Here is a 20,000-nt window from a genome sequence, read left to right on the forward strand (position 1 = left end):
CTGTTACGACCACCGCCAAACCGGAAGTGACATTTTTTAAAATTAAGGCTAGACATTCGAAAGGAGAGGATGACTTTAAAAAATATGGCCAAAAAAAGCGACTCCACCCCTGTAGAAAGGTTCCCAGTTGAATGTGAAGGCATTTATTTTTTTAGCCAATTTTTCGATATTTGTCGTCTAAAAGGTCGGACTTTAAAACGGTACTGATCTTGGTAAAGTCCGTTGCCTCTGTCGAAAATTTTAGGCAGTTTGATAGAGTTCTCAAAGGTCAAATCGTTTACAGCGAAATTTCTGACCGAAATCCAATCACATAGATTTCCCCAAATCTCAGTACACTGCATATCAAATTTCGAGTCTGTAGACTAAAAATTGACAGAGTTATTGCGTAGTGAAATATACACAGACACATACACAGACACACAGACACGTTCACTTTTATAGATATATAGATAGATAGATCGATAGATAAGATATATATATATATATATATATATATATATATATATATATATATATATATATATATATATATATATATATATATGGCGTAATGGAAAAATATAAAGGTAACTGCAGCGTCTCTTCCAATTTTTCGTATTTTTGCCATGTCAAATCACATTTTAATTCTTTTTGTCGGATTGATTGTTTCTTCTGATGAGTTAAGGGCATAGTAGATTCACTGATTGATATAATAATTAAGTGATTGATTTTTCGCTACGAAACAGATACTGTCAAGAATTGTATAAGTCAACTGAATTAAAGGAATAAATTATAATATGGTCAATATCATGAATTTTAGAATATAACTTTTTGTCATTTATTTCTATATATTGCTCTGTAATTACATTGAGCTTCTTATATAAGGATTGATGTATATATATATATATATATATATATATATATATATATATATAAAGAAAATATATTTCTACAGTGTGTTTTTTTGTTAGTTTATATATAAATATATATATGTGTGTACATACATATATGCACATATATATATACATACATATATATATATATATATATATATATATATATATATATATATATACATACATACATATATGTGTGATCGTTTATGTATATTCATGTTTATTTAATTTATTTATTTGTTTATTTTCTATTGTTTTTGTTAGTTTTAAAACTATTTTGTGTCGCTATCCTGGAGTAAATTTTATATTGTGAACACAGTTATTTGCTATTTCTCTTCTACAGTTTAATAGATGTAAGGGTTCTTTAAAGTACAAGATAGCAAATTTTTCATGAAGGCATAATCTACATGGGTCGTCTAGATGCCTACACGTGGTAGCTTGTCTTATTATTTTCCATTCGACTATCGGCGAATGTCCGCTTTCTTTGAGTTCCCAGTATTTCTCCGCTAGTGTTGTTTTTATACGGTGTTTTTTATTGTTGAATGTACTTTTGTGGTCATAGAATCAGGTTTTGAAATCTAAAGAAGTCATGCCTACGTAATATTTCTTGTTATTCGGGTTTTCTTTCGCAAATATTGTTGCCTGATAAACTACGCTTTTAGTTAGACATTTATTTTGAACTGGGAAAAGTGTGCGGTGTCTACAGTTGCATTTATCTTGTTCGTTATTGGTATTTTTATTTATAGTATGGTTGTTCTTGTCCGAGGTTGGTTTATTATTATTATTATTATTATTATTATTATTATTATTATTATTATTATTATTATTATTATTATTATTATTTCTGCTAGTGTTAGTTTTATTTGTGTCATGGTGTTTACTTTTTTATACATTTTGTTGTTGTTTACATTGTTTTTATTTAGTATTTTGTTGTTATGTGCTTTAATTATCATCTCTAAATTTTCGCAATAACTGTAGAATAACTTTAAGGTATTTTTATTGAAGATTTTGTGTAAGGAGTTGGTTGCGGGAAAGTGTTTTTCAATAAGATCTAGAAATTTCTTGCCAAGTTTTGTTTTTAACATTTGATTGTATGGGGCCGTATACCAAATTATAGTTCTTTTTCTTCTATTTTTAATTTTATTATAGTTATTAGTGTTTTGTTGCTTATATTTGATATCGATATTTTTGTATCCACTATTTTTCAGGGCTGTTTCGTAGATATTGGTTGACCTGTTAAATGCATTTTCATCGCTTGAGTTATGACTGAGTCTACTTACGATCGAGTTAGGAATGTGTTTTATAATTGATGGTGGGTGGTTTGACTTAGGGTTTACGTAAATTGGAGTAGCGTTATCTTTTAAGTAGGGTTCATATTTGTTTTTATCTAAATTTAACGTGACGTCCAGGAAGTTTGTTATTTTTATGTTAGCTGATACGTCTGCTTTTAGGCCTAATTTTTTCATTTCCTTGTGTGTGATTTTCTTAAAGCTAAAGTGGAGTTTTTTATTATAGCTAGTCCATCATCTCTATGTGGGCCGATATCCGTAGTATCGAATATGCTTGTGAGGGTATATAGAATGAATAATCCCACAAGATCTGATGCCTCTGCAGAGTCCCTGGCACCCATCGCCAAATCAAACGAATGTTTCATTTTAGTTTTTATCCATTGGTTATTGTTATTTATTAGAACTGATTTTCTACATTTTTTAATGATGTTGATTTCTTCCGAGGATATATCAGTGTACGCCTCGGCAAATTCTAGGGCAATGTTAAAAAGTTCTTCGGATATTGAGGAATAAAAGTCTATGATGTCAAACTGTATAAACGTACATTTATCTTTGTTTTCTATATTTTTAAACCAGGTGATTGCTTCGGTAGTATTTGCCCACTGGTTTTATTCTAGGTCTTGTTTGATTTGTTTGTTTACTCTAGAAAGTATTGTTTTGCTAATTCTACCTATTTCTGGTTTAGTTGGGTTATTGATCACTTTTGAAATAAATACTTAAAGTTTACGCATAAATCTATACTTTCGTATATTAATTTTATGTGAGTAAATGAAGTAGTTATATATATATATATATATATATATATATATATATATATATATATATATATATATACAATGTAACCTGGATGTAAGAGATTTCTTGTCCTGTCTCTACAACTTTTTATAGCTGGGTAATACTGATATCAGGTTTCTTATACCCGGGTTACTCTGTACATTAACACAAGCTCTAATTTGGAACCAGAGAAAATTTCTTTTATATCCGTTTTTCTTATATTCGGATCTCTTATATCCGGGTTACACTGTATATATATTTTATTTAGGGTGAACTTCTTGAAAATCAGGGGCTATTCCTGAGGCTAATATTTGATCTCGATATGAGATACATGGATATTCTAATATTCCATTAAAGTTATAATTTACTTCTCAAATGTTGACTTAATAAAGACATTAAGAACATTATTTTCCTTCTCTTAATTCATCTGGTCTGGTGGAGTGTCTAGCTTAATGAAAGTAGAGGCAATATCACTCGAAGAGAGTTTATTGTTTCTCTTATCGACCAGTCTGGAGTAGACGTGCTCTTTGAATGCTATTTTATTTTAATAGGGTTTTTACTTGTAGAGGAAGTATCCAATGTTAGGTTATCCTGATGAAGCCCTGTACAGAGAGACACTTTGGAACAGTTTGTTGCAGGCATCTAATTCTCTCTCTCTCTCTCTCTCTCTCTCTCTCTCTCTATATATATATATATATATATATATATATATATATATATATATATATATGTGTGTGTGTGCGTGTATATGCGTGCGTGCGTGTGTGTGTGTGCGTGCGTGCGTGTGTGTGCGTGTGTGTGTGTGTGTGTGTGTGTGTGTGTGTGTGTGTGTGTGTGTGTGTGTGTGTGTGTGTGTGTGCATATATGTGAAGTTTATATAAAGTGTATGTGATCGAATATGCAAAAAAAAAAAAAATGTACAAGTTCACCCGATAGAAAACCATTTAAACATGTCAAATTTAAATTATTAATATTAGTGTTGGTTTGATTAATCAGAATCGGGAACCGAAAAACATCGGAATTTTTTCGGCATCAGAATCGGTATCGGAATCGGAAAAAATGTGCCTATTTTCCGATGCCAATAACGATTCTTTTAATTGCCTTTTTTGTTTGATTTTCTGTAAAGAAAAACATTCTACCGCTGATAGTAATACTAAAATAGTGAATATCTGTTGATTTTAACCTAAAAACCTAACTTAACCTAAAATTAAAATCAACAGATCATCCTTCACAAGTTTAAGAAAATATCTACACATTTAACACGTGTTTTTACGGTAATCGTGAAAAATAACAACTTTATAGTTAAATATGTAAAGATTTAGAAAGAATCTGAACCGGTGATTGTATCGGAATCGGGAATTTAATTCGGAATTGGTTATTGTATCGGAATCGGTAAAATGCTGGAATCCCTAATTAATACCGTCCATTTTTTTTGTTGTTGTATTCATGTTTTTCTTACCTTATATTTTCCAAGCAGATCTTTAAGAGCGCCAACTTGAACGACAACGGAGGATGAGAAACGTTCTTCTGTAATAAAAGAGCGGGAAAATGAAAGGAAGTGCCTTGGCGCCAAAGCTGAGTGGCTGCAAGTGCCCAATGCGCCATTTTGAAAAGTATACTAAAGTTTCGTTTGTTTGTATTCATAGCACTACAGTACTGTTCTTATTTCATTTTTTTAATGCATATTTTGATGGATATAAGAATATTATAAAATTATAATGCAAAGGAAAACAATGAGGTAAAGAGCTGACCAAAAGTCTCGCCGTAAATCTAGTAAAAAAATTAGCAACCAAAAAAGGACGCATTTCAATGCCAAGAAATAATTGATGCTATCTATACGAGTGCTTAACATCAGGTCGCAACAAAAGTTTTCGCCGCGTTGTAGAAAGGGACATTTTAAACGATTATAATTTGTTTTAAGCATATTGTTATTAATTATGTCACCATAAATTGAATTATAATTTTCTCTTCAAATTACTAAAGCATCTACATATTTTTCTGTAGCATTCTCACTCATGGTGATCTAAACACGACCTTCCTTACTCAAAAGAAAGGAGGTAATTTTCCATCATGATAATACTCGTCCTCACACAGCACAACTGACCAACTATTTCCCATGAGAATTTAATTGGAAAATCTTACCCTATTCTGCATATTCTCATGATGTAGTTCCCTCGGATTTTCATTTATTTCGAGGATTACAAAATTATTTAGACGGCCTTACGTTAAAATCACGAAAAGAGACTAAACATGAGATTTTTTTTACTTGGAAGTCACCACTTATCAAGGCCCGAAGGCCATTCGAGAATAAGGGTTAATGATTATAAGGTGATAGTGTAGTAATCGTTAATGGTATAAATTGGGTAGAATTTGATTATTTATGGGGACGGCTCAACAAGAACTTGTTTACATTGGATTTGAAGGCTACCATGTCGTATTTAACCGGGAAGCAGGCCAGTGAAACAGTGTTCCACAGGCGGGTAGTGCTGGGAAAGAAGATTTGTTCATAGAATTTGTGTTTAGATTTAGGCACAGATAGAGAATGGGGGGAAAAACCATATATAGTAGTTGTAGCTAGTCGAGTGTGTTTTTTTTGTGAAAGACCAAACCTTAAGAATTTTACAGTTGAGACATTTATAAGCTTGTTGTAAGACGAAATTAAGTTATAAAGAGCAAAGATCTTTATTGTTTTGAATAAATATTTTCAAAAACGCAGTTTAAAATTTTCGAAATGCAATTAAATAGGGAAACTTTTGCACCAACCTGATAGTTAAGAATAGTTCGGAGAAATCTAGGATGACTTATAAATAGGGCTATGACAACAGCATATTCTTTTCCTTGTTTTAATTCTCGAGTATATATGTTTTTATGCAGAATAATATGGTCCTCGGTTGATTAATTGAGTCTAACTGTGTTGGATATATACCCGAGAGTCAAAAGAATGAAAAAAATATGCTGTTGTCATAGCCCTACTTATAAACAATGCCCTGGTAGTCAGAATAGAGAAAGATTTGATTTATTTAAGAGATTTCTTTCTCGTAAACTAGTTGCACACCAAGGTTTTAGGGTCTAAGCTTCCTTGCGATTTACTCCAAAAGTTGGAGGTATATGGTAGGATATATGGATTCATGCGCTTTTATCAAGGGTATAAGGGAAAGGGATAAAGTAACCCCGACAAAACTCGAACCTGGCACGCCAAACCGCTGCTAAAGCTACTAAGCCACTTCATATTCTCAGAAGATGCTTATGTAACAACACATGAAAAACTTTTATCGAACACATGCATCAGACCAAGAAATCTAACTAAAATTGCGCCAAACATTGATATCATTGCTTTCCCTTTCCCTTTGCATAATACAATCATGTTCTGCAAAGCCAAAAACAAAAACAAGTTAGACACAACACAACGAAACAGATTAAAACAGCCGTCTTGGACAAAAACAGAAAAACAAACAAGTTCAAAACCAGGTTGCATCTACTCTAAAGAATCGCGTCTACTGATGTCATATTTGTGTGTCCCGTAATAATCCGACCCGTGCAGTGTCGACATGTCTCCAGTTCTTCCGTTATTGCTGTAGCAATCTACGGCAGCCATGAGGCAGCGGCGCAATCAACAGAAGCTCGAATGTTAGCGACGTATACATCGAACGAAGGATCTGTTTGCTATATCCCGACATATTTTCATAATCACTATGAAAGATAAGTTAATTATTTAAAAAAGTAAACAACGGAAAAACATCGGCATAATTTTAGATACAATTTCTGAAAACGATGAATTATTTTTATGGGACGTATTTTTATTTTTATTATTAAATATTATTACGCGCAGAAAAGGCATACCGATGGACATGTATGTGTCTAGCTTCCAGCCGTCATCAGCATGGGTTATAGCAAGGATCGAACTTATGTCACCGGCATCTGCAATCTGGCGCAAGTAAATAAGTTATTTGAATGCACGCTTTCAAAATTAAAATCTGTTCTTGTTGATGTTGTTGTTTCTAATGATATTGACATTTTTGAAACGCTGTTATTTAATTTTTATTTTCTTATCTTAGCATTTTTGTTAAAGAGCTATAAGCTTATTTTGTCATATATATATATATATATATATATATATATATATATATATATATATATATATATATGTTATTTATTTATAACTCTCTCTTTATATATATATATATGTATGTGTGTGTGTTATTTATAATTCTCTCTCATATATATATATATATATGTGTGTGTGTGTGTGTGTGTGTTATTTATTAATAACTCTCTCTTTATATATATATATGTGTGTGTGTGTATTATTTATTTATAATTCTCTCTGTTATATATATATATATATATATATATATATATATATATATATATATATGTGTGTGTGTGTGTGTGTGTGTGTGTGGGTGTGTGTGTGTGGTTTATTTATAACTCTTTCTTTATATATATAAATATATATGTGCGTGTGTGTTATTTATTTATAAGTCTCTCTCATATATATATATATATATACGAATAGCAAAAAAATCTCTTTAAAAAACATTAAGGTAGCGAAAAAATATTTTAATAAATAAATAAATAATAGTGTTTCGAATCTATTAATATCGCTAATAGCAAAAACAAATCTTAAATTTAAAACCGATAAAAAAAAAAGTAACGGGCGATCGCAGCATATTGATAGAGCGCCAGACTGTGGATGCTGGCATCATAAGTTCGACCCTTACTAAAACACATGCTGGGAGTTAGAAACATGCATGTCCATATGTATATCCTTTTTATACACGTTATATTTAATAATAATAAAGATACACACACATATATATATAATTAATATTATTAATAATAATAATAATTATAATTAGCTTTTAGTAATATTAATGATCATAAACTTTCAGAAGAATGTTTTATCTCTGGAAACAAAATAATGAATGAAGAAATCTATTAAGGAGTTTTGAACCGACCTGATCCATCTTCGCTGTTTGGGTTTTCTTCGAAAATTAATCTTATCCGGTGCATTCTTTCTTGGAGTTCTTCAAAGTCATCGTAACCATTCCAGTATTCCACCATTGCATCTTCGATAAATTTTAGTACCAAGAGGAGTTCTTTGCGCTGAGATTCGGTCATCTGACTTAGTTTTACGATCTGAAAATAAAAGAAAGAATAGAGGTTTAATGAAACGTCCATTTTTGCCCGTACCTAACGTTTTCTTTCTGCCACGAAAAAAAAAAAAGTAAAGAAAAGAAAAAATAAATAAATAAAAATCTTTATGATGTACGTACCGTACATCATAAAGATTTTTCTTTCTTTTTTTTTTCTTGGGGGTGGAGTTATGGAATTTCACTGGATAATTTTAACGAAAGTGATCTCCCACTCAAAATTCCGTCAAGTTTTTCAAAATCTAAAAGATGTAGAATTTCAGGGGGGGGCGATAATCTGAGTCTTACTGTTAATCTGCACTTTTATTTCAGTAGAAACTTCTAACACCGTATCTCACTAATACGATAATTACAAGAAAATGGGTTGCAGCAAATTGTATGTTCGAGTAGTTATTGTTTTTTTTGTTTTTTTTCTAAAAATGGTAAAACTGCAGCTGTATTATTCAGATAGCTTTGTAAACTGTATGGCGACAATGTTATAGGAGAATCAAGTATTCGGAAATGGCTTGCAAAAATTTAAAATGGGAAACATCCGTGTTGAAGAAGATGCCCGCAGGTGAAGACCTTCAGAATTTGATATTGGCGTTTTGAAGGAAAAAATTTGTAGAAACCCCAAATATCACAACTTGAGCACTTGCACAAGAGTTGGCTGTTTTAAAAATTACAATTCATGACCATTTTCATTTAATAAATATTGCTGAGAAAGAAGAAATCTTATTTCCATTCTCATTGTGTGCCTAAAAGCGATCGAAACTTTCCGGGCAGCCTAATACTTTTGGCAAATAGGATTAGTTTTCTAAATTTTTCAAATAAACTTTATGAAATGTTTTTAAAAGATGTGATTAAACATCTTCTTTTTTTACTTGTGGGGTCACTGCTTATCAAGGCCTGGATGCCATTCGAGGATATGTGTTAATGAGTGTTACGTATACAAGGAGACAACGCTATGATGATCAGTAATGGTGAAACTTTGTGTAGGGTATAACTTTGTGTAGGGCATATAATAGAACAGCTCAACCAGAATGTATTAACATTAGAATTAAAAACGACTATGTTATAGTCAGCTGGTAAGTAGCCCCATGATATTGTGTTCCACAAACTGACAGTCGTAGGTTCGAGTATGTAAGAGGACGGTTCAACCAGAAATAATTTATATTAGACTTGAAAACGACCATGTTATAGTCAGTTGTAAATCAACACCGTATTGTGTTCTACAAACGTGCAGTTCTAAGAAACAAACTCTGCTCGTTTAGTTTTAGACACAGATAGAAAGTGATGGAAGTTGTTGACAGTTGTTATAGCTAGACAAGTATTTGCTGCGAACGCTTTACAGTGGGAACCATAGATTGGAGCTCAGTCGAGCAACTACTATAAAAGTAACGATAAAGCAGAGAAGACTCGCAACGTCTCTTCTGTGAGAGAAAGGGAGTCAGGGGAGCAAAAAGGTCCTTGCCCACTTGATTTCGAAGCCGTTTTGTTTTTTACTCTCGTAAGGCAGGAAATGTTACACACGTTTTACACATGTAGACACCGCCGCAGGAAACAGCGACAAGGAAAAACTCGACTAACTTTTCCCCGTTGAAACAATGACATTTATTTCCGTGTACTTTACTGAATAAGGACTTGTCTCTTGTTCAAAGCTGTCACTCTCAGGACACAGATCTATCTCCGTCCTTCTGAACGTAATCCTGATCATCGGTGTGCGCACGCGTTCTTCTTTTTATAATCTTTTTCCTTGCAGTGACGTCATCTCACACTTGGTTACTGGCATACAGCTGCCGCGCTCTGTTACAAGGGTACTCTTAGCAGCACCTCCTCAGATGTGGCAACATTATTCCGACTATAAGGATTTTTAACGTTCATCTTACCTTATTTTAATTTTGATTTTAATAAATAGTTGATTAAATAGTAATTTAATATGTAAATCACACAGAGACGAGAAAAACAGACACAGACATCATTCATAGTTTGTTTTTACAATATTCTCACCCATGTCATGTCGAAAACGACTTTTTAGTACATGGGAAGCGAGCCATCTTCCATTATAATAATGCTCACCCTCATACGGTAATGCTGACCAAAGATCTCTTCAAAGAGAAATCGGTTGAGGAATATTGTTTCATTCTGCATCTTCTTTTAATCTAGCTCCATCGGATTATCACTTATTTTGATAATTACAAAACCATTAAGATGATCTTAGATTAACATCACCAGAGAGGATTGAACAGGTTGAGAAGAAAGCTCTTGCGGAATTTTTAAATTTGAGGTCAAATGATGTATTTTCAAATAAGTTTTCGTTACAATACCTTTACTTTATATCATTTTAAAGGGCGTTTTTTGATCTATCTAATCGTTTAAATTAAAATCATTTGAAAACAACTATGTCTTCAATTCAGAACGCAGAATACGAGATGGAAAAAAGCAGATTCGCACAATTTTCTTATTTCAATTCGAGCTAGGGCGAAAAGCTGCTTGAGATATCAACGAAGCGTTTGACTCAGGAACTACTACTGAATGCACACCATAATGGTGGTTTAAGAAATTTCGTGACGGGACGAAAGTTTTGAAGATGATGAGCGTAGTGGTCGCCCATCGGATGTTGACAACGATCAATTAAGAGACTTAGTCAAAGCTAATCCACCCACAACTGTCCGAGAACTTGCTTCTGAGACGTAACGTATACGACGATTTCCACCACTTGAGAGAGATCGGAAAGAAAAAAAAAACACTTGATAAATGGGTGCTTCACGAATTGGACGACAATCAAAAGAAACGCCGTTATGAAGTGTCAAATTCCTATCTTTTACGCAATAAAACGACCCGTTTCTCGACCGCGTTGTATCTTGCAATGAAAAGCGGGTTCTTTGCGATAACCAGTGACGCTCAGCTTAGTGGCTAGACGCCGACGAAGCTTCACGACACTTCTCGAAGCCAGAGTTGCATCAAAATATCATTCCGACTGTTTAGTGGTCTGTGCCCGGTCTCATCCATAACAGTTTGTTTTTTTTATGCAGGCGAAACCATTACGGCGGAGAACTGTTAACAAATGGATGAAATGTATCAGAAACTTCGACAACAACACCCAGAATTAGTCAACAGAAAAAGTCAAGTCGCCTCCACAACAATGCCTGACCGCACGATGCGAAACTGACTCTGCAGAAGTTGATCGAATTGGCCTACGAAACACTGCCTTATCCGCCATACTCTCCAGACCTCTCAATTTTTGACTACCTCTTTTTCAAGCATCACAAAAATTTCTGCGTGAGAAATGTTTCAAAAACTTAAGAGATATTAAAAACATCTTCAGCGACTCCATCACAAACAGAATACAAGATATTTACGTTACTGGCATAAATACACTTGTTCTGCATTGGCAAAAGTGTGTTAATTCTAATGGTGCTTATTTCGATCAGTAAATTTTTGTTTGAGCCGAGATATGTTCATCTGAATTTAAAAGTTAAAAACCGAAAGGATTTTCTCGTCAATTTAATAGATTTATATTTCGCATCAAAACTTAATTTTTTTTAAAGCTATGCATTTATAAACTGGTTGAGGGATAAAGATTTTTTCATTCTCATCTCTCAACCAGTTTATAAATGCATAGCTTTTAAAAAAAATTTTTTAAAGTCCGTTATTGTTATTAATAAAGAGTTAAAAAAACAGTTTTTCATATTCAATTTTAAATCAAAAAACACACACTCTCTCTTCCTCTCTCGTATATATATATATATATATATATATATATATATATATATATATATATATATATATATATATATATATATATATATGTGGGGGGGGTGATCTCTCAATATGAACCTCTAAATATATATCAGATAAAGAAAACTTAGTTTTTAATAACTACAGACCGAAACACGTTGCAGCGTTTGTACATGCCTGTATAAGTATAAGTGTGTATATATATATATATATATATATATATATATATATATATATATGCGTGTGTGTGTGTGTGTATCTCGTATATATATATATATGCATAAAAATAACTATAGAATATTCATTTACTTAAATAAGAGCCTAATGTATTTTTATATTAACAATATCATAAAATAATATGCTTGTCAGCCATCCGTACCGGCGGTTTCCCGATGAAAGCTTTTGTGATATTATGTCTTCATCGGCGGAATAAATAACCATGCATACACACATACGCACATACACACACACATATACACATATATATATATATATATATATTGCAATAAATATTAATTTTATAGTTACAGACACTAGTGTTTCATGCTTACGCAGTTATCAGTGTAAGAAATGATAATGGATACTGCTTGGGTGATTCAAACCCACTCAACCAACTAACGTTGGCTTTGCGGGTAATGGTTTTCCTCTCAGCCACTGGTGATTAACCAAAAATGGATGTGAATTCAGATGCTTATGAAGCCATAGAAGGGGGCTTGTAATAAACACGGTCTATAAAGATTAATAATTAGAAGGCAGTTTGAAATTATCAATGTATGCTATTTGACCCCCCCCTTTTTTTTTGGTTCACTACCTAAGGCTTGGCTCTCATTTCATAAAAGGGTTTTATTGCTCCCCGGTTCTATTATAAGCCACGTGTTACATTGAAAAAGGACGAGTACTTCAGCTAGTTTATAAACATGTAATTTCAATTTCAGGTTCTTTATTTTTCAGAGACTTTCGTTTGTGTCACCTACCTCTTCCTCGTTGTAGTCTTTGATTACTAAAAGCATGAATGCAATTACTTTGTAACCGAGTCGTTTAATACTTGCAGTCCACAACGCCAGCAACTGAATTCGCAGTCTGAAAAGAAAGTCAATTAAAAGTCAATTACAAAAAAAAAAAAAAAAAAAAAAAATCCATTGATAATTCAACGAGTTGTAAACTCTCGTAATGAAGGCATGAATCGAATGCAAGAAACCGGAAAACAAAAAACACGTGGCATTCATTCATTAAAACAAACGTTTAAAAATGATTATGTATGTTAGATATTTGCCGGGCAACATCGAAAGGTGTGCTGGTCGACGATTTTTATGATCGTTATTAATATTTGTAAAAATAGAATGTCAGAAAGAATGTCATGATAGTGAAATAAATGTTTACAGATAAAATTATTTATGCTTAGATGTTTTAATAGAAAAGAATGTTAGAACACAAACAATAATTTAAAAATACGCCTGACCTCTAGAGTCTGACGTAGAGGTCACTTAAGATGCTGTGGGTCTTAAGAGAGAACTTGAAAGACACGTATCAGTTAGTCATGGGTTGGAAGTCAGAGAGAGTAGACCGAGTTGGTAGCCAGAGGGAAGAAAGATTATCCACGGACAGTAATGGCTCCAAATAGGGGGGGGTTAACTATTCTTTATCTCCACCTAACAATTTAATAAACAAAATATACTATAAAAATTGAATTTAACATCTATCTAAAAACGAAAACAAAAATAACAAGGGCTATAAACTGTAGAAGTATCAAATGGAATGAAGGTTTGGATGTACCTATTCACTATGCCTCCCCACAGGACAGAGTTAGACACCAGGGTCGTTTTTTAACGTGGAGAAAGGTACAAAAATAAAAATTGTCTCAGTCGTGAAGGATTTCTCCTCCACCGAAAGAGAACAAGAAATAGAAGTGCAGCATCTGAAGAACAGATGGTATTTATTTGCTCCCCCACCGAGCAAATTAGGCACAAGGCCGATTTTTAATGTGAGGAGTGAAGGGGAAATGGGGACCAACTCCCTGGGGAGTAAGGGAGCTGGATAGTGACAATTGGTATGAAGGGTTGCCCCTACATTGACCAAGGTCTTATATGTGGGGTCGCCCCCACATAGGGTCTTTGCTTGCAGTATCTGCCGGAACAGATGGTATTTATTTGCTCCCCCACCGTGCAAATTAGGCACAAGGCCGATTTTTAATATGAGGAGTGAAGGGAGGGGGAAAGGGAAAAGGGGACCAGCTCCCGAGAGGTGGGAAATGGGAGCTGGTTAAAGGTCAGACATGTGGGGTTTCCCCCACATCTGGTCTTTGCTAGTCATAGCTAGTCATAGCTAGTCATGGCTTGCAGTATCTGCCGGAACAGATGGTATTTATTTGCTCCCCACCGAGCAAATTAGGCAAAAGGCCGATTTTTAATGTGAGGAGTGAAGGGAGGGGGAAGGGAAAAAGGGGACCAGCTCCCGAGAGGTGGGAAATGGGAGCTGGTTAATGGTCAGGCATGTGGGGTTGCCCCCACATCTGGTCTTTGCTAGTCATAGCTTGCAGTATCTGCCGGAACAGATTGTATTTATTTGCTCCCCCACCGAGCAAATTAGGCACAAGGCCAATTTTTAATGTGAGGAGTGAAGGGAGGGGGAAGGGAAAAAGGGGACCAGCTCCCGAGAGGAGGGAAATGGGAGCTGGTTAAAGGTCAAGCATGTGGGGTTGCCCCCACATCTGGTCTTTGCTAATCATAGCTAGTCCTAGCTAGTCATAGCTTGCAGCATCTGCCGGAGCAGATACTACACTTTGATCTTGTCCCGAAGGCCAAGAAATGAAAGTTTGGATGTAGTTTGTTTAATCATTCCCCACTTCTAGTCGTATCTGTTTCTACTTTATGAATTTAATTTTTCTCGTAAAAAAGTGGATAAATAATCACATATAACTTTAACTGCTATAAATATAATATTTGTTTGAGATCCTTCCTTTTAGGTTTTGAAATGGCTGAGCCTGTATTTTGCAAATTTCACACAAAGGTAAACTTTTATGCCTAGCAATGTTCTTAGATATGTTTTTTTACAGAAATTCATCCAATATATATATAGAAAATCGAAAAAATCCGTCCTTAAAAATAGCTTTCCCTCTTATTGATGAAAAAGAAGAATTTTTACAAGGGAATATTTTACGTTAAACCGGTTAAGGAAGATAATAACATCTTAGCAAATTATTTCTTTAAAAAAAGACAGATTTATTATAATCTGGAGATAAAGCCTAGTGGTAAAACATTCGACTATAGATCGCATGATCCCGGGTGTGTTTCTCCATTTTATTATTTTTTTTTTATTAATGAATTCAATTTACGGTAAAAGAAGAGTACCGTTTAAAATCGCCGCAAATCATTTCTTCATGTGCATATTTTAAAACTAAACATTAATCAGTAGTGACTTTTCCAGGACATTCATCGTCAAGCCCAAATATCAGTTGACCTGATATTGTAAACAAATACAAAAGGGATTTTTATTTTAGTTATTTTATTTATTAAATTATTATTATTATTATTATTATTATTATTATTATTATTATTATTATTATTATTATTTGCGAACTAGTACACCGAGTAAATTATTTCTCGTAATATATAATATTCAATAAAGTATTGATTCTATAATAATATATATGCAATCTGCATAAATTAAAATATCATGTTTAAGCGTATTGTACGACCGGAAAAACGTCGGGCTGCCAGCTAGTAGTCTATATAAAGAGGTCCTATATTTACAAGTATAGATAAATGTGTCTATTTTCTGTTTGATGTGTTTTATATTTAATCGTGTCTAAGATGTTGAATGTATATATATATATATATATATATATATATATATATATATATATATATATATATATATATATATATGAAGTGTATATGTGATTGTCTAATGATGAGTGTATAAACAGGACATGGCACATTTATGATAGGCAGTCTTTACAATAATAAGGACGGTTGCAATTCTCTTTGGCGAGAGGGTAACATTGGTCAATAGAAACCTTATCCATATGGGTTGATCTTGATTTTACTGAACCATTGGAAAAGCTGCAAATGAAGATTCGTACAACCCGAAGTCTTGGTTGTATTTGAAGCAACTTTATTTGCTGATGTTTCCCCCATGGTAAAGCTGTACGCTAGTCTTAGATTTTTATTATCGCCATTTTCCGAAAGACTCGCCTGCTTGAAGTCATTTTAGTCAATGGACCGTCTCTCTCTCTCTCTCTCTCTCTCTCTCTCTCTCTCTCTCTCTCTCTCTCTCTCTCTCTCTGACTGTCAACACTTGACTAATTTCTACGGGTCTCTCAAAGTATCTCATTTCATCATTAACTCCACGTGACCAAAGACACAAATCGGATGATCCACCTTTGTCACGTATACTTGTTTAGCTTACATTCCTGTGTGTTTAGTATTGAAGACTAACATTCCTTTTCATTTCTAGCATAAATATTTTTATTTTAAAAATACCTTTCATCTTGATACAGTCTTTCTAACATTCTGTTTTATAACATCAATAACGATCATAGTAATAATCGCTCAGCCCAGACCAACTATGTAGCATAAAGAGTAATATTTTTAATCACACAAATGCAGCTTGATCAAAAATATACTTACTTAATTGCGATGTCGATGGCGTTTGGATTAGGACCTGGTATCAGCACCACAACAGCAGGAACCATGCCTTCTTGGCCACGGGAGTTTTTCACCTAAAAAGATTAAAGCATTTTTTTTAACTAAAATAAAATGAAATTTAAAAAGACATACAAATTATTTCATTTTCGGACTACTGTTCTCATTTTGAGTGTCATTTTCATAACGTTTCGGTCGGTGTAAACTCCGACCTTCTTCAGGTGTACCTTGTCGAACTCGAGCATATTTCGCTCAAACTCGAGAATTTGGACGGAATTCGAACGGAACCCTTTATATACTTCACGGGAGTAGAATGCTCTCGATCCGTCAGCCATGTCTGGATAGAAATTCTAAGTAATTCGGAATTGTATTTTTCGGTCGCCCACACTGAGGATTGAATCTTTAACTTTCAGGAGAATATCACAGTTCTGATATGAATTTATTGTACTACTAGCACGTATTGTATTACTTACGTCTTTGCTCGGGCCCTATGTAACGCCCCAAAACTTTATGTGCATATGTATATATATATTAAAAAGTTTGACTCATGTCCAGGTAACCTACATCTAAAATTTCAAGTGTTTAGACCCAAAATTGGCGGAAGAGTTCGGTAGAGTCTGCAAAAGTCAACTCTTTCAACTTTGCCCTTTTAGCAGCCAAATTTTCGCCCCAAAACTGAAAAGGCTTACTATGTGTCTGAATACGATTTATGTAAAATTTCAAATGTTTAGACCCAAAATTAGCTTAATAGTTTGGTATAGACTGAAAGGTCAAATCTTTGGAAATTTGACTCTTTGGCAGCCAAATTTTTGGCCAAAAACCGATTAAAAAGCTTGCCTTGTGTCTGAATACACTTAAAATATTTAGACCAAAAATTGGCTGAGTAATTTGATAGAGATCGCAGAGGTCAAATTTTTTAAACTTTGACCCCGATTTTGACCCATTAACATTTATTGTTTTGGGTTCAAATCAAATTAAAATATTTGATCCATATCCAAGTAATCTACATCTAAAATTTCAAGTGTTTAGACCCAAAATTTGGCGGAGGAGTTTGGTAGAGTTTTTAAAGCTCAAACCGTTGAACTTTGACTTCTTAACAGCCAAATTTCTGGCCTAAAATCAATTAAAAAGTTTTCCCAAATCTTAATACGCCTTATGTCAAATCTCGAGTTTTTAGACTGAAAATTGACAGAATAGTTTGGTAGGGAAATGTACACACACAAACACACACAGACAGACAATTTCACTCTATATATTATATATATTTCACTATAGAGACTATATATTGTCTTATAGATTTTTAAAAGAAATCATTTGGTGTCTTATTTATAGGACAGTGGTATCTAATGAGCTAATAGGAAGATAAAAAGTGTACAAGCAAGTTTTTGTATCAACGTTAAATTTAAAACAAAAACACAAGAGATGACTAAAAGAGGTAACATATAAAATAGGATATATGTGTCTGGCATTCAAATGTTTAATAAATATTAATTAGAAATTGACAAAAGCTTAAATTAAAATCTTATAAGTATTTTGCAGTCGTAATTTTTAATGTGAAGTTTTTTATTTTCAATTTCATTTGCATGCAATTAAGTATCTAAAAATTAACAAACGAAAGATAACGAGGTTTTAATTTGCTATTCAATTTTTTTAACGCGAAGATAAAGCGAACAAGCGAGTCATGCTGACCCTTTTCCGAGTTTTTATTTATTTATATATTTATTTATTTGAACCTATTAACGAATCGTTTGTTCTCGAATAATTGGCGTGTTATAATAACAAAACAAAGGGTCGCCCATAAGAATGTCAGCGTTGTCGCTTTCATGAGATTTCATGACTTGGAGTGTCTTGAGATGATCGTACCAAACACGAGTGAAGTCCGAAACCCTTGCGCCTTATCAAAAATACAAATTAATCCATTGTTGATTTGTAAAAAGGAAAGAAAAACCCCGACTTCCGTCTCGTTGAGAGAAGACTTTTCCCCTAAAGCAGGATGTTAGCCTTGGCGCTTATACATCGGATCTTGTTACTAACACAGTGACCCAGCGGACTGATGCTGACAAGTGCATGGTGGAACGATAAAATTGTCGCCCTAGAAAAGACAACATGATTCCATTTACGTTTGATGAAAACCGTTTTTTTTTTTAATTTTTTTATTTATTTTATTTTTATTTTTATTTATTTATTTTTTATTTTTTGCAGACCATCTACGAGCTATACAAACCCCAAGCGTGAGAGTAGCTTTTTATCGTGTCTGAAAGTGACACAATTTTTACATATACGGGTACTGAGATTTGGGGAAATCTTTGTGATCGGTTTTCGGCCAGAAATTTGGCTGTTAAGGGATCAAAGTTCAACGATTTGACCTTTGAGAACTCTACCAAACTTCTCTGAATATTTTGGGTCTAATTTTCAAGCGAGATCGGAGATGCACTGCTGTACAACTCATGATCTCTACTGATTCAAATTATGGCAATAGGACCATTTCCAGCACCCTAAAAATACATCGCTGGATTGCCATGAATAACAGGGACGTGCCCAGTGTGATGAAAACAAAGTTTCCGGCCACGATTTCCGATGTTGGTGTGGTTTTAAGTGAATACCACATCATTCCATCTCACATTTTCGAAATTGGCTTGAAAGTCAACACCAAAGTGTATCTGAATGTGTTGAAGAGATTGGTGATCCCCTGGTGCAATCAGATTGGTCATACGTGGAGAACATCACCAACATGACCTCCGACAACACCAAAGCTAACCTAATCACCGCCATCTGCCAAGTATTCATCGAGCTCCCGCCGGCGCTTGTGTAAAAGGCTTGCTCCCATTTCCAAACCCATATCGAGGCGGTGATTGAGGCTGAAGGCGGCTACATAGAATAGATGTCAGCTCTACTACAAAATCAAGTTGCCTGAATTGATTTAAAAGTTTTAAAGCTGTAGTGTTGTTTTCTTTAGAGCGACAACTTTCTCGTTCCATCCTGTATTATGAACTATTTTTCAGCTTCACAGAAATGTCAAATGAAGAATGGTAAAATTGCTGTTATGACAAGCTACAGAAAACTATAAGCTCATATTAGCAATGGATGTTATTATTATTTATTCACCAGGAGTAGTCACACAGGCCATAATAAAAGATTTCTCTTTGAGAACAACTTGTGGTGTTCTCTGGAGTCTGAGTGACAACAAGTTTCCCAAGATTTCCAGTACTCTCCACCTCTTTCGATAACCTTTGCAGATGAATTTGCGTTATCGCAACAGCCGCTTATCATTGATTTCTCGTTGGTGACGAATACTGATTTTTCACTGGAATTTGGGTGGCAATCCTCTTAGTCCCAGTCCTCTTTGTCCTCATCTAGTTGAGGTCTGGTTAGTGCATTCTCTCCTCGGTCTTTCCATCCTTCTTGACCCTTCTCGATTATTTGGTATGGCGTGAGTTTATGGTGACACGCACAAAACGAAATGTAAGGAAAAAGCAGGGGGGGACAGGTGGATTATTATTATTATTATTATTATTATTATTATTATTATTATTATTATTATTTCAT

General features: G+C 33.8%; 1 protein-coding gene across 7 annotated transcripts in view; it reads right to left on the reverse strand.

Moving 5' to 3' along the window:
• LOC145246680 (uncharacterized) overlaps positions 1-20,000 on the reverse strand; it is a 225,955-nt gene that overhangs the window by 11,377 nt on the left and 194,578 nt on the right. For all 7 annotated transcript variants that reach the window (XM_080108400.1, XM_080108395.1, XM_080108399.1 and 4 more), the window contains 4 exons: positions 16,440-16,531; positions 12,786-12,891; positions 7,897-8,077; positions 4,398-4,465 (listed from right to left, as the gene is read on the reverse strand). In XM_080108400.1, coding sequence (XP_079964526.1) covers positions 4,398-4,465; positions 7,897-8,077; positions 12,786-12,891; positions 16,440-16,531 — 447 coding nt within the window. The remainder of the gene's footprint in view (positions 1-4,397; positions 4,466-7,896; positions 8,078-12,785; positions 12,892-16,439; positions 16,532-20,000) is intronic.

The sequence above is a fragment of the Euprymna scolopes genome, chromosome 24, assembly GCF_053919585.1.
Source record: "Euprymna scolopes isolate OS-2025 chromosome 24, ASM5391958v1, whole genome shotgun sequence".
In the NCBI taxonomy this organism is placed as follows: Eukaryota; Metazoa; Mollusca; class Cephalopoda; order Sepiida; family Sepiolidae; genus Euprymna; species Euprymna scolopes.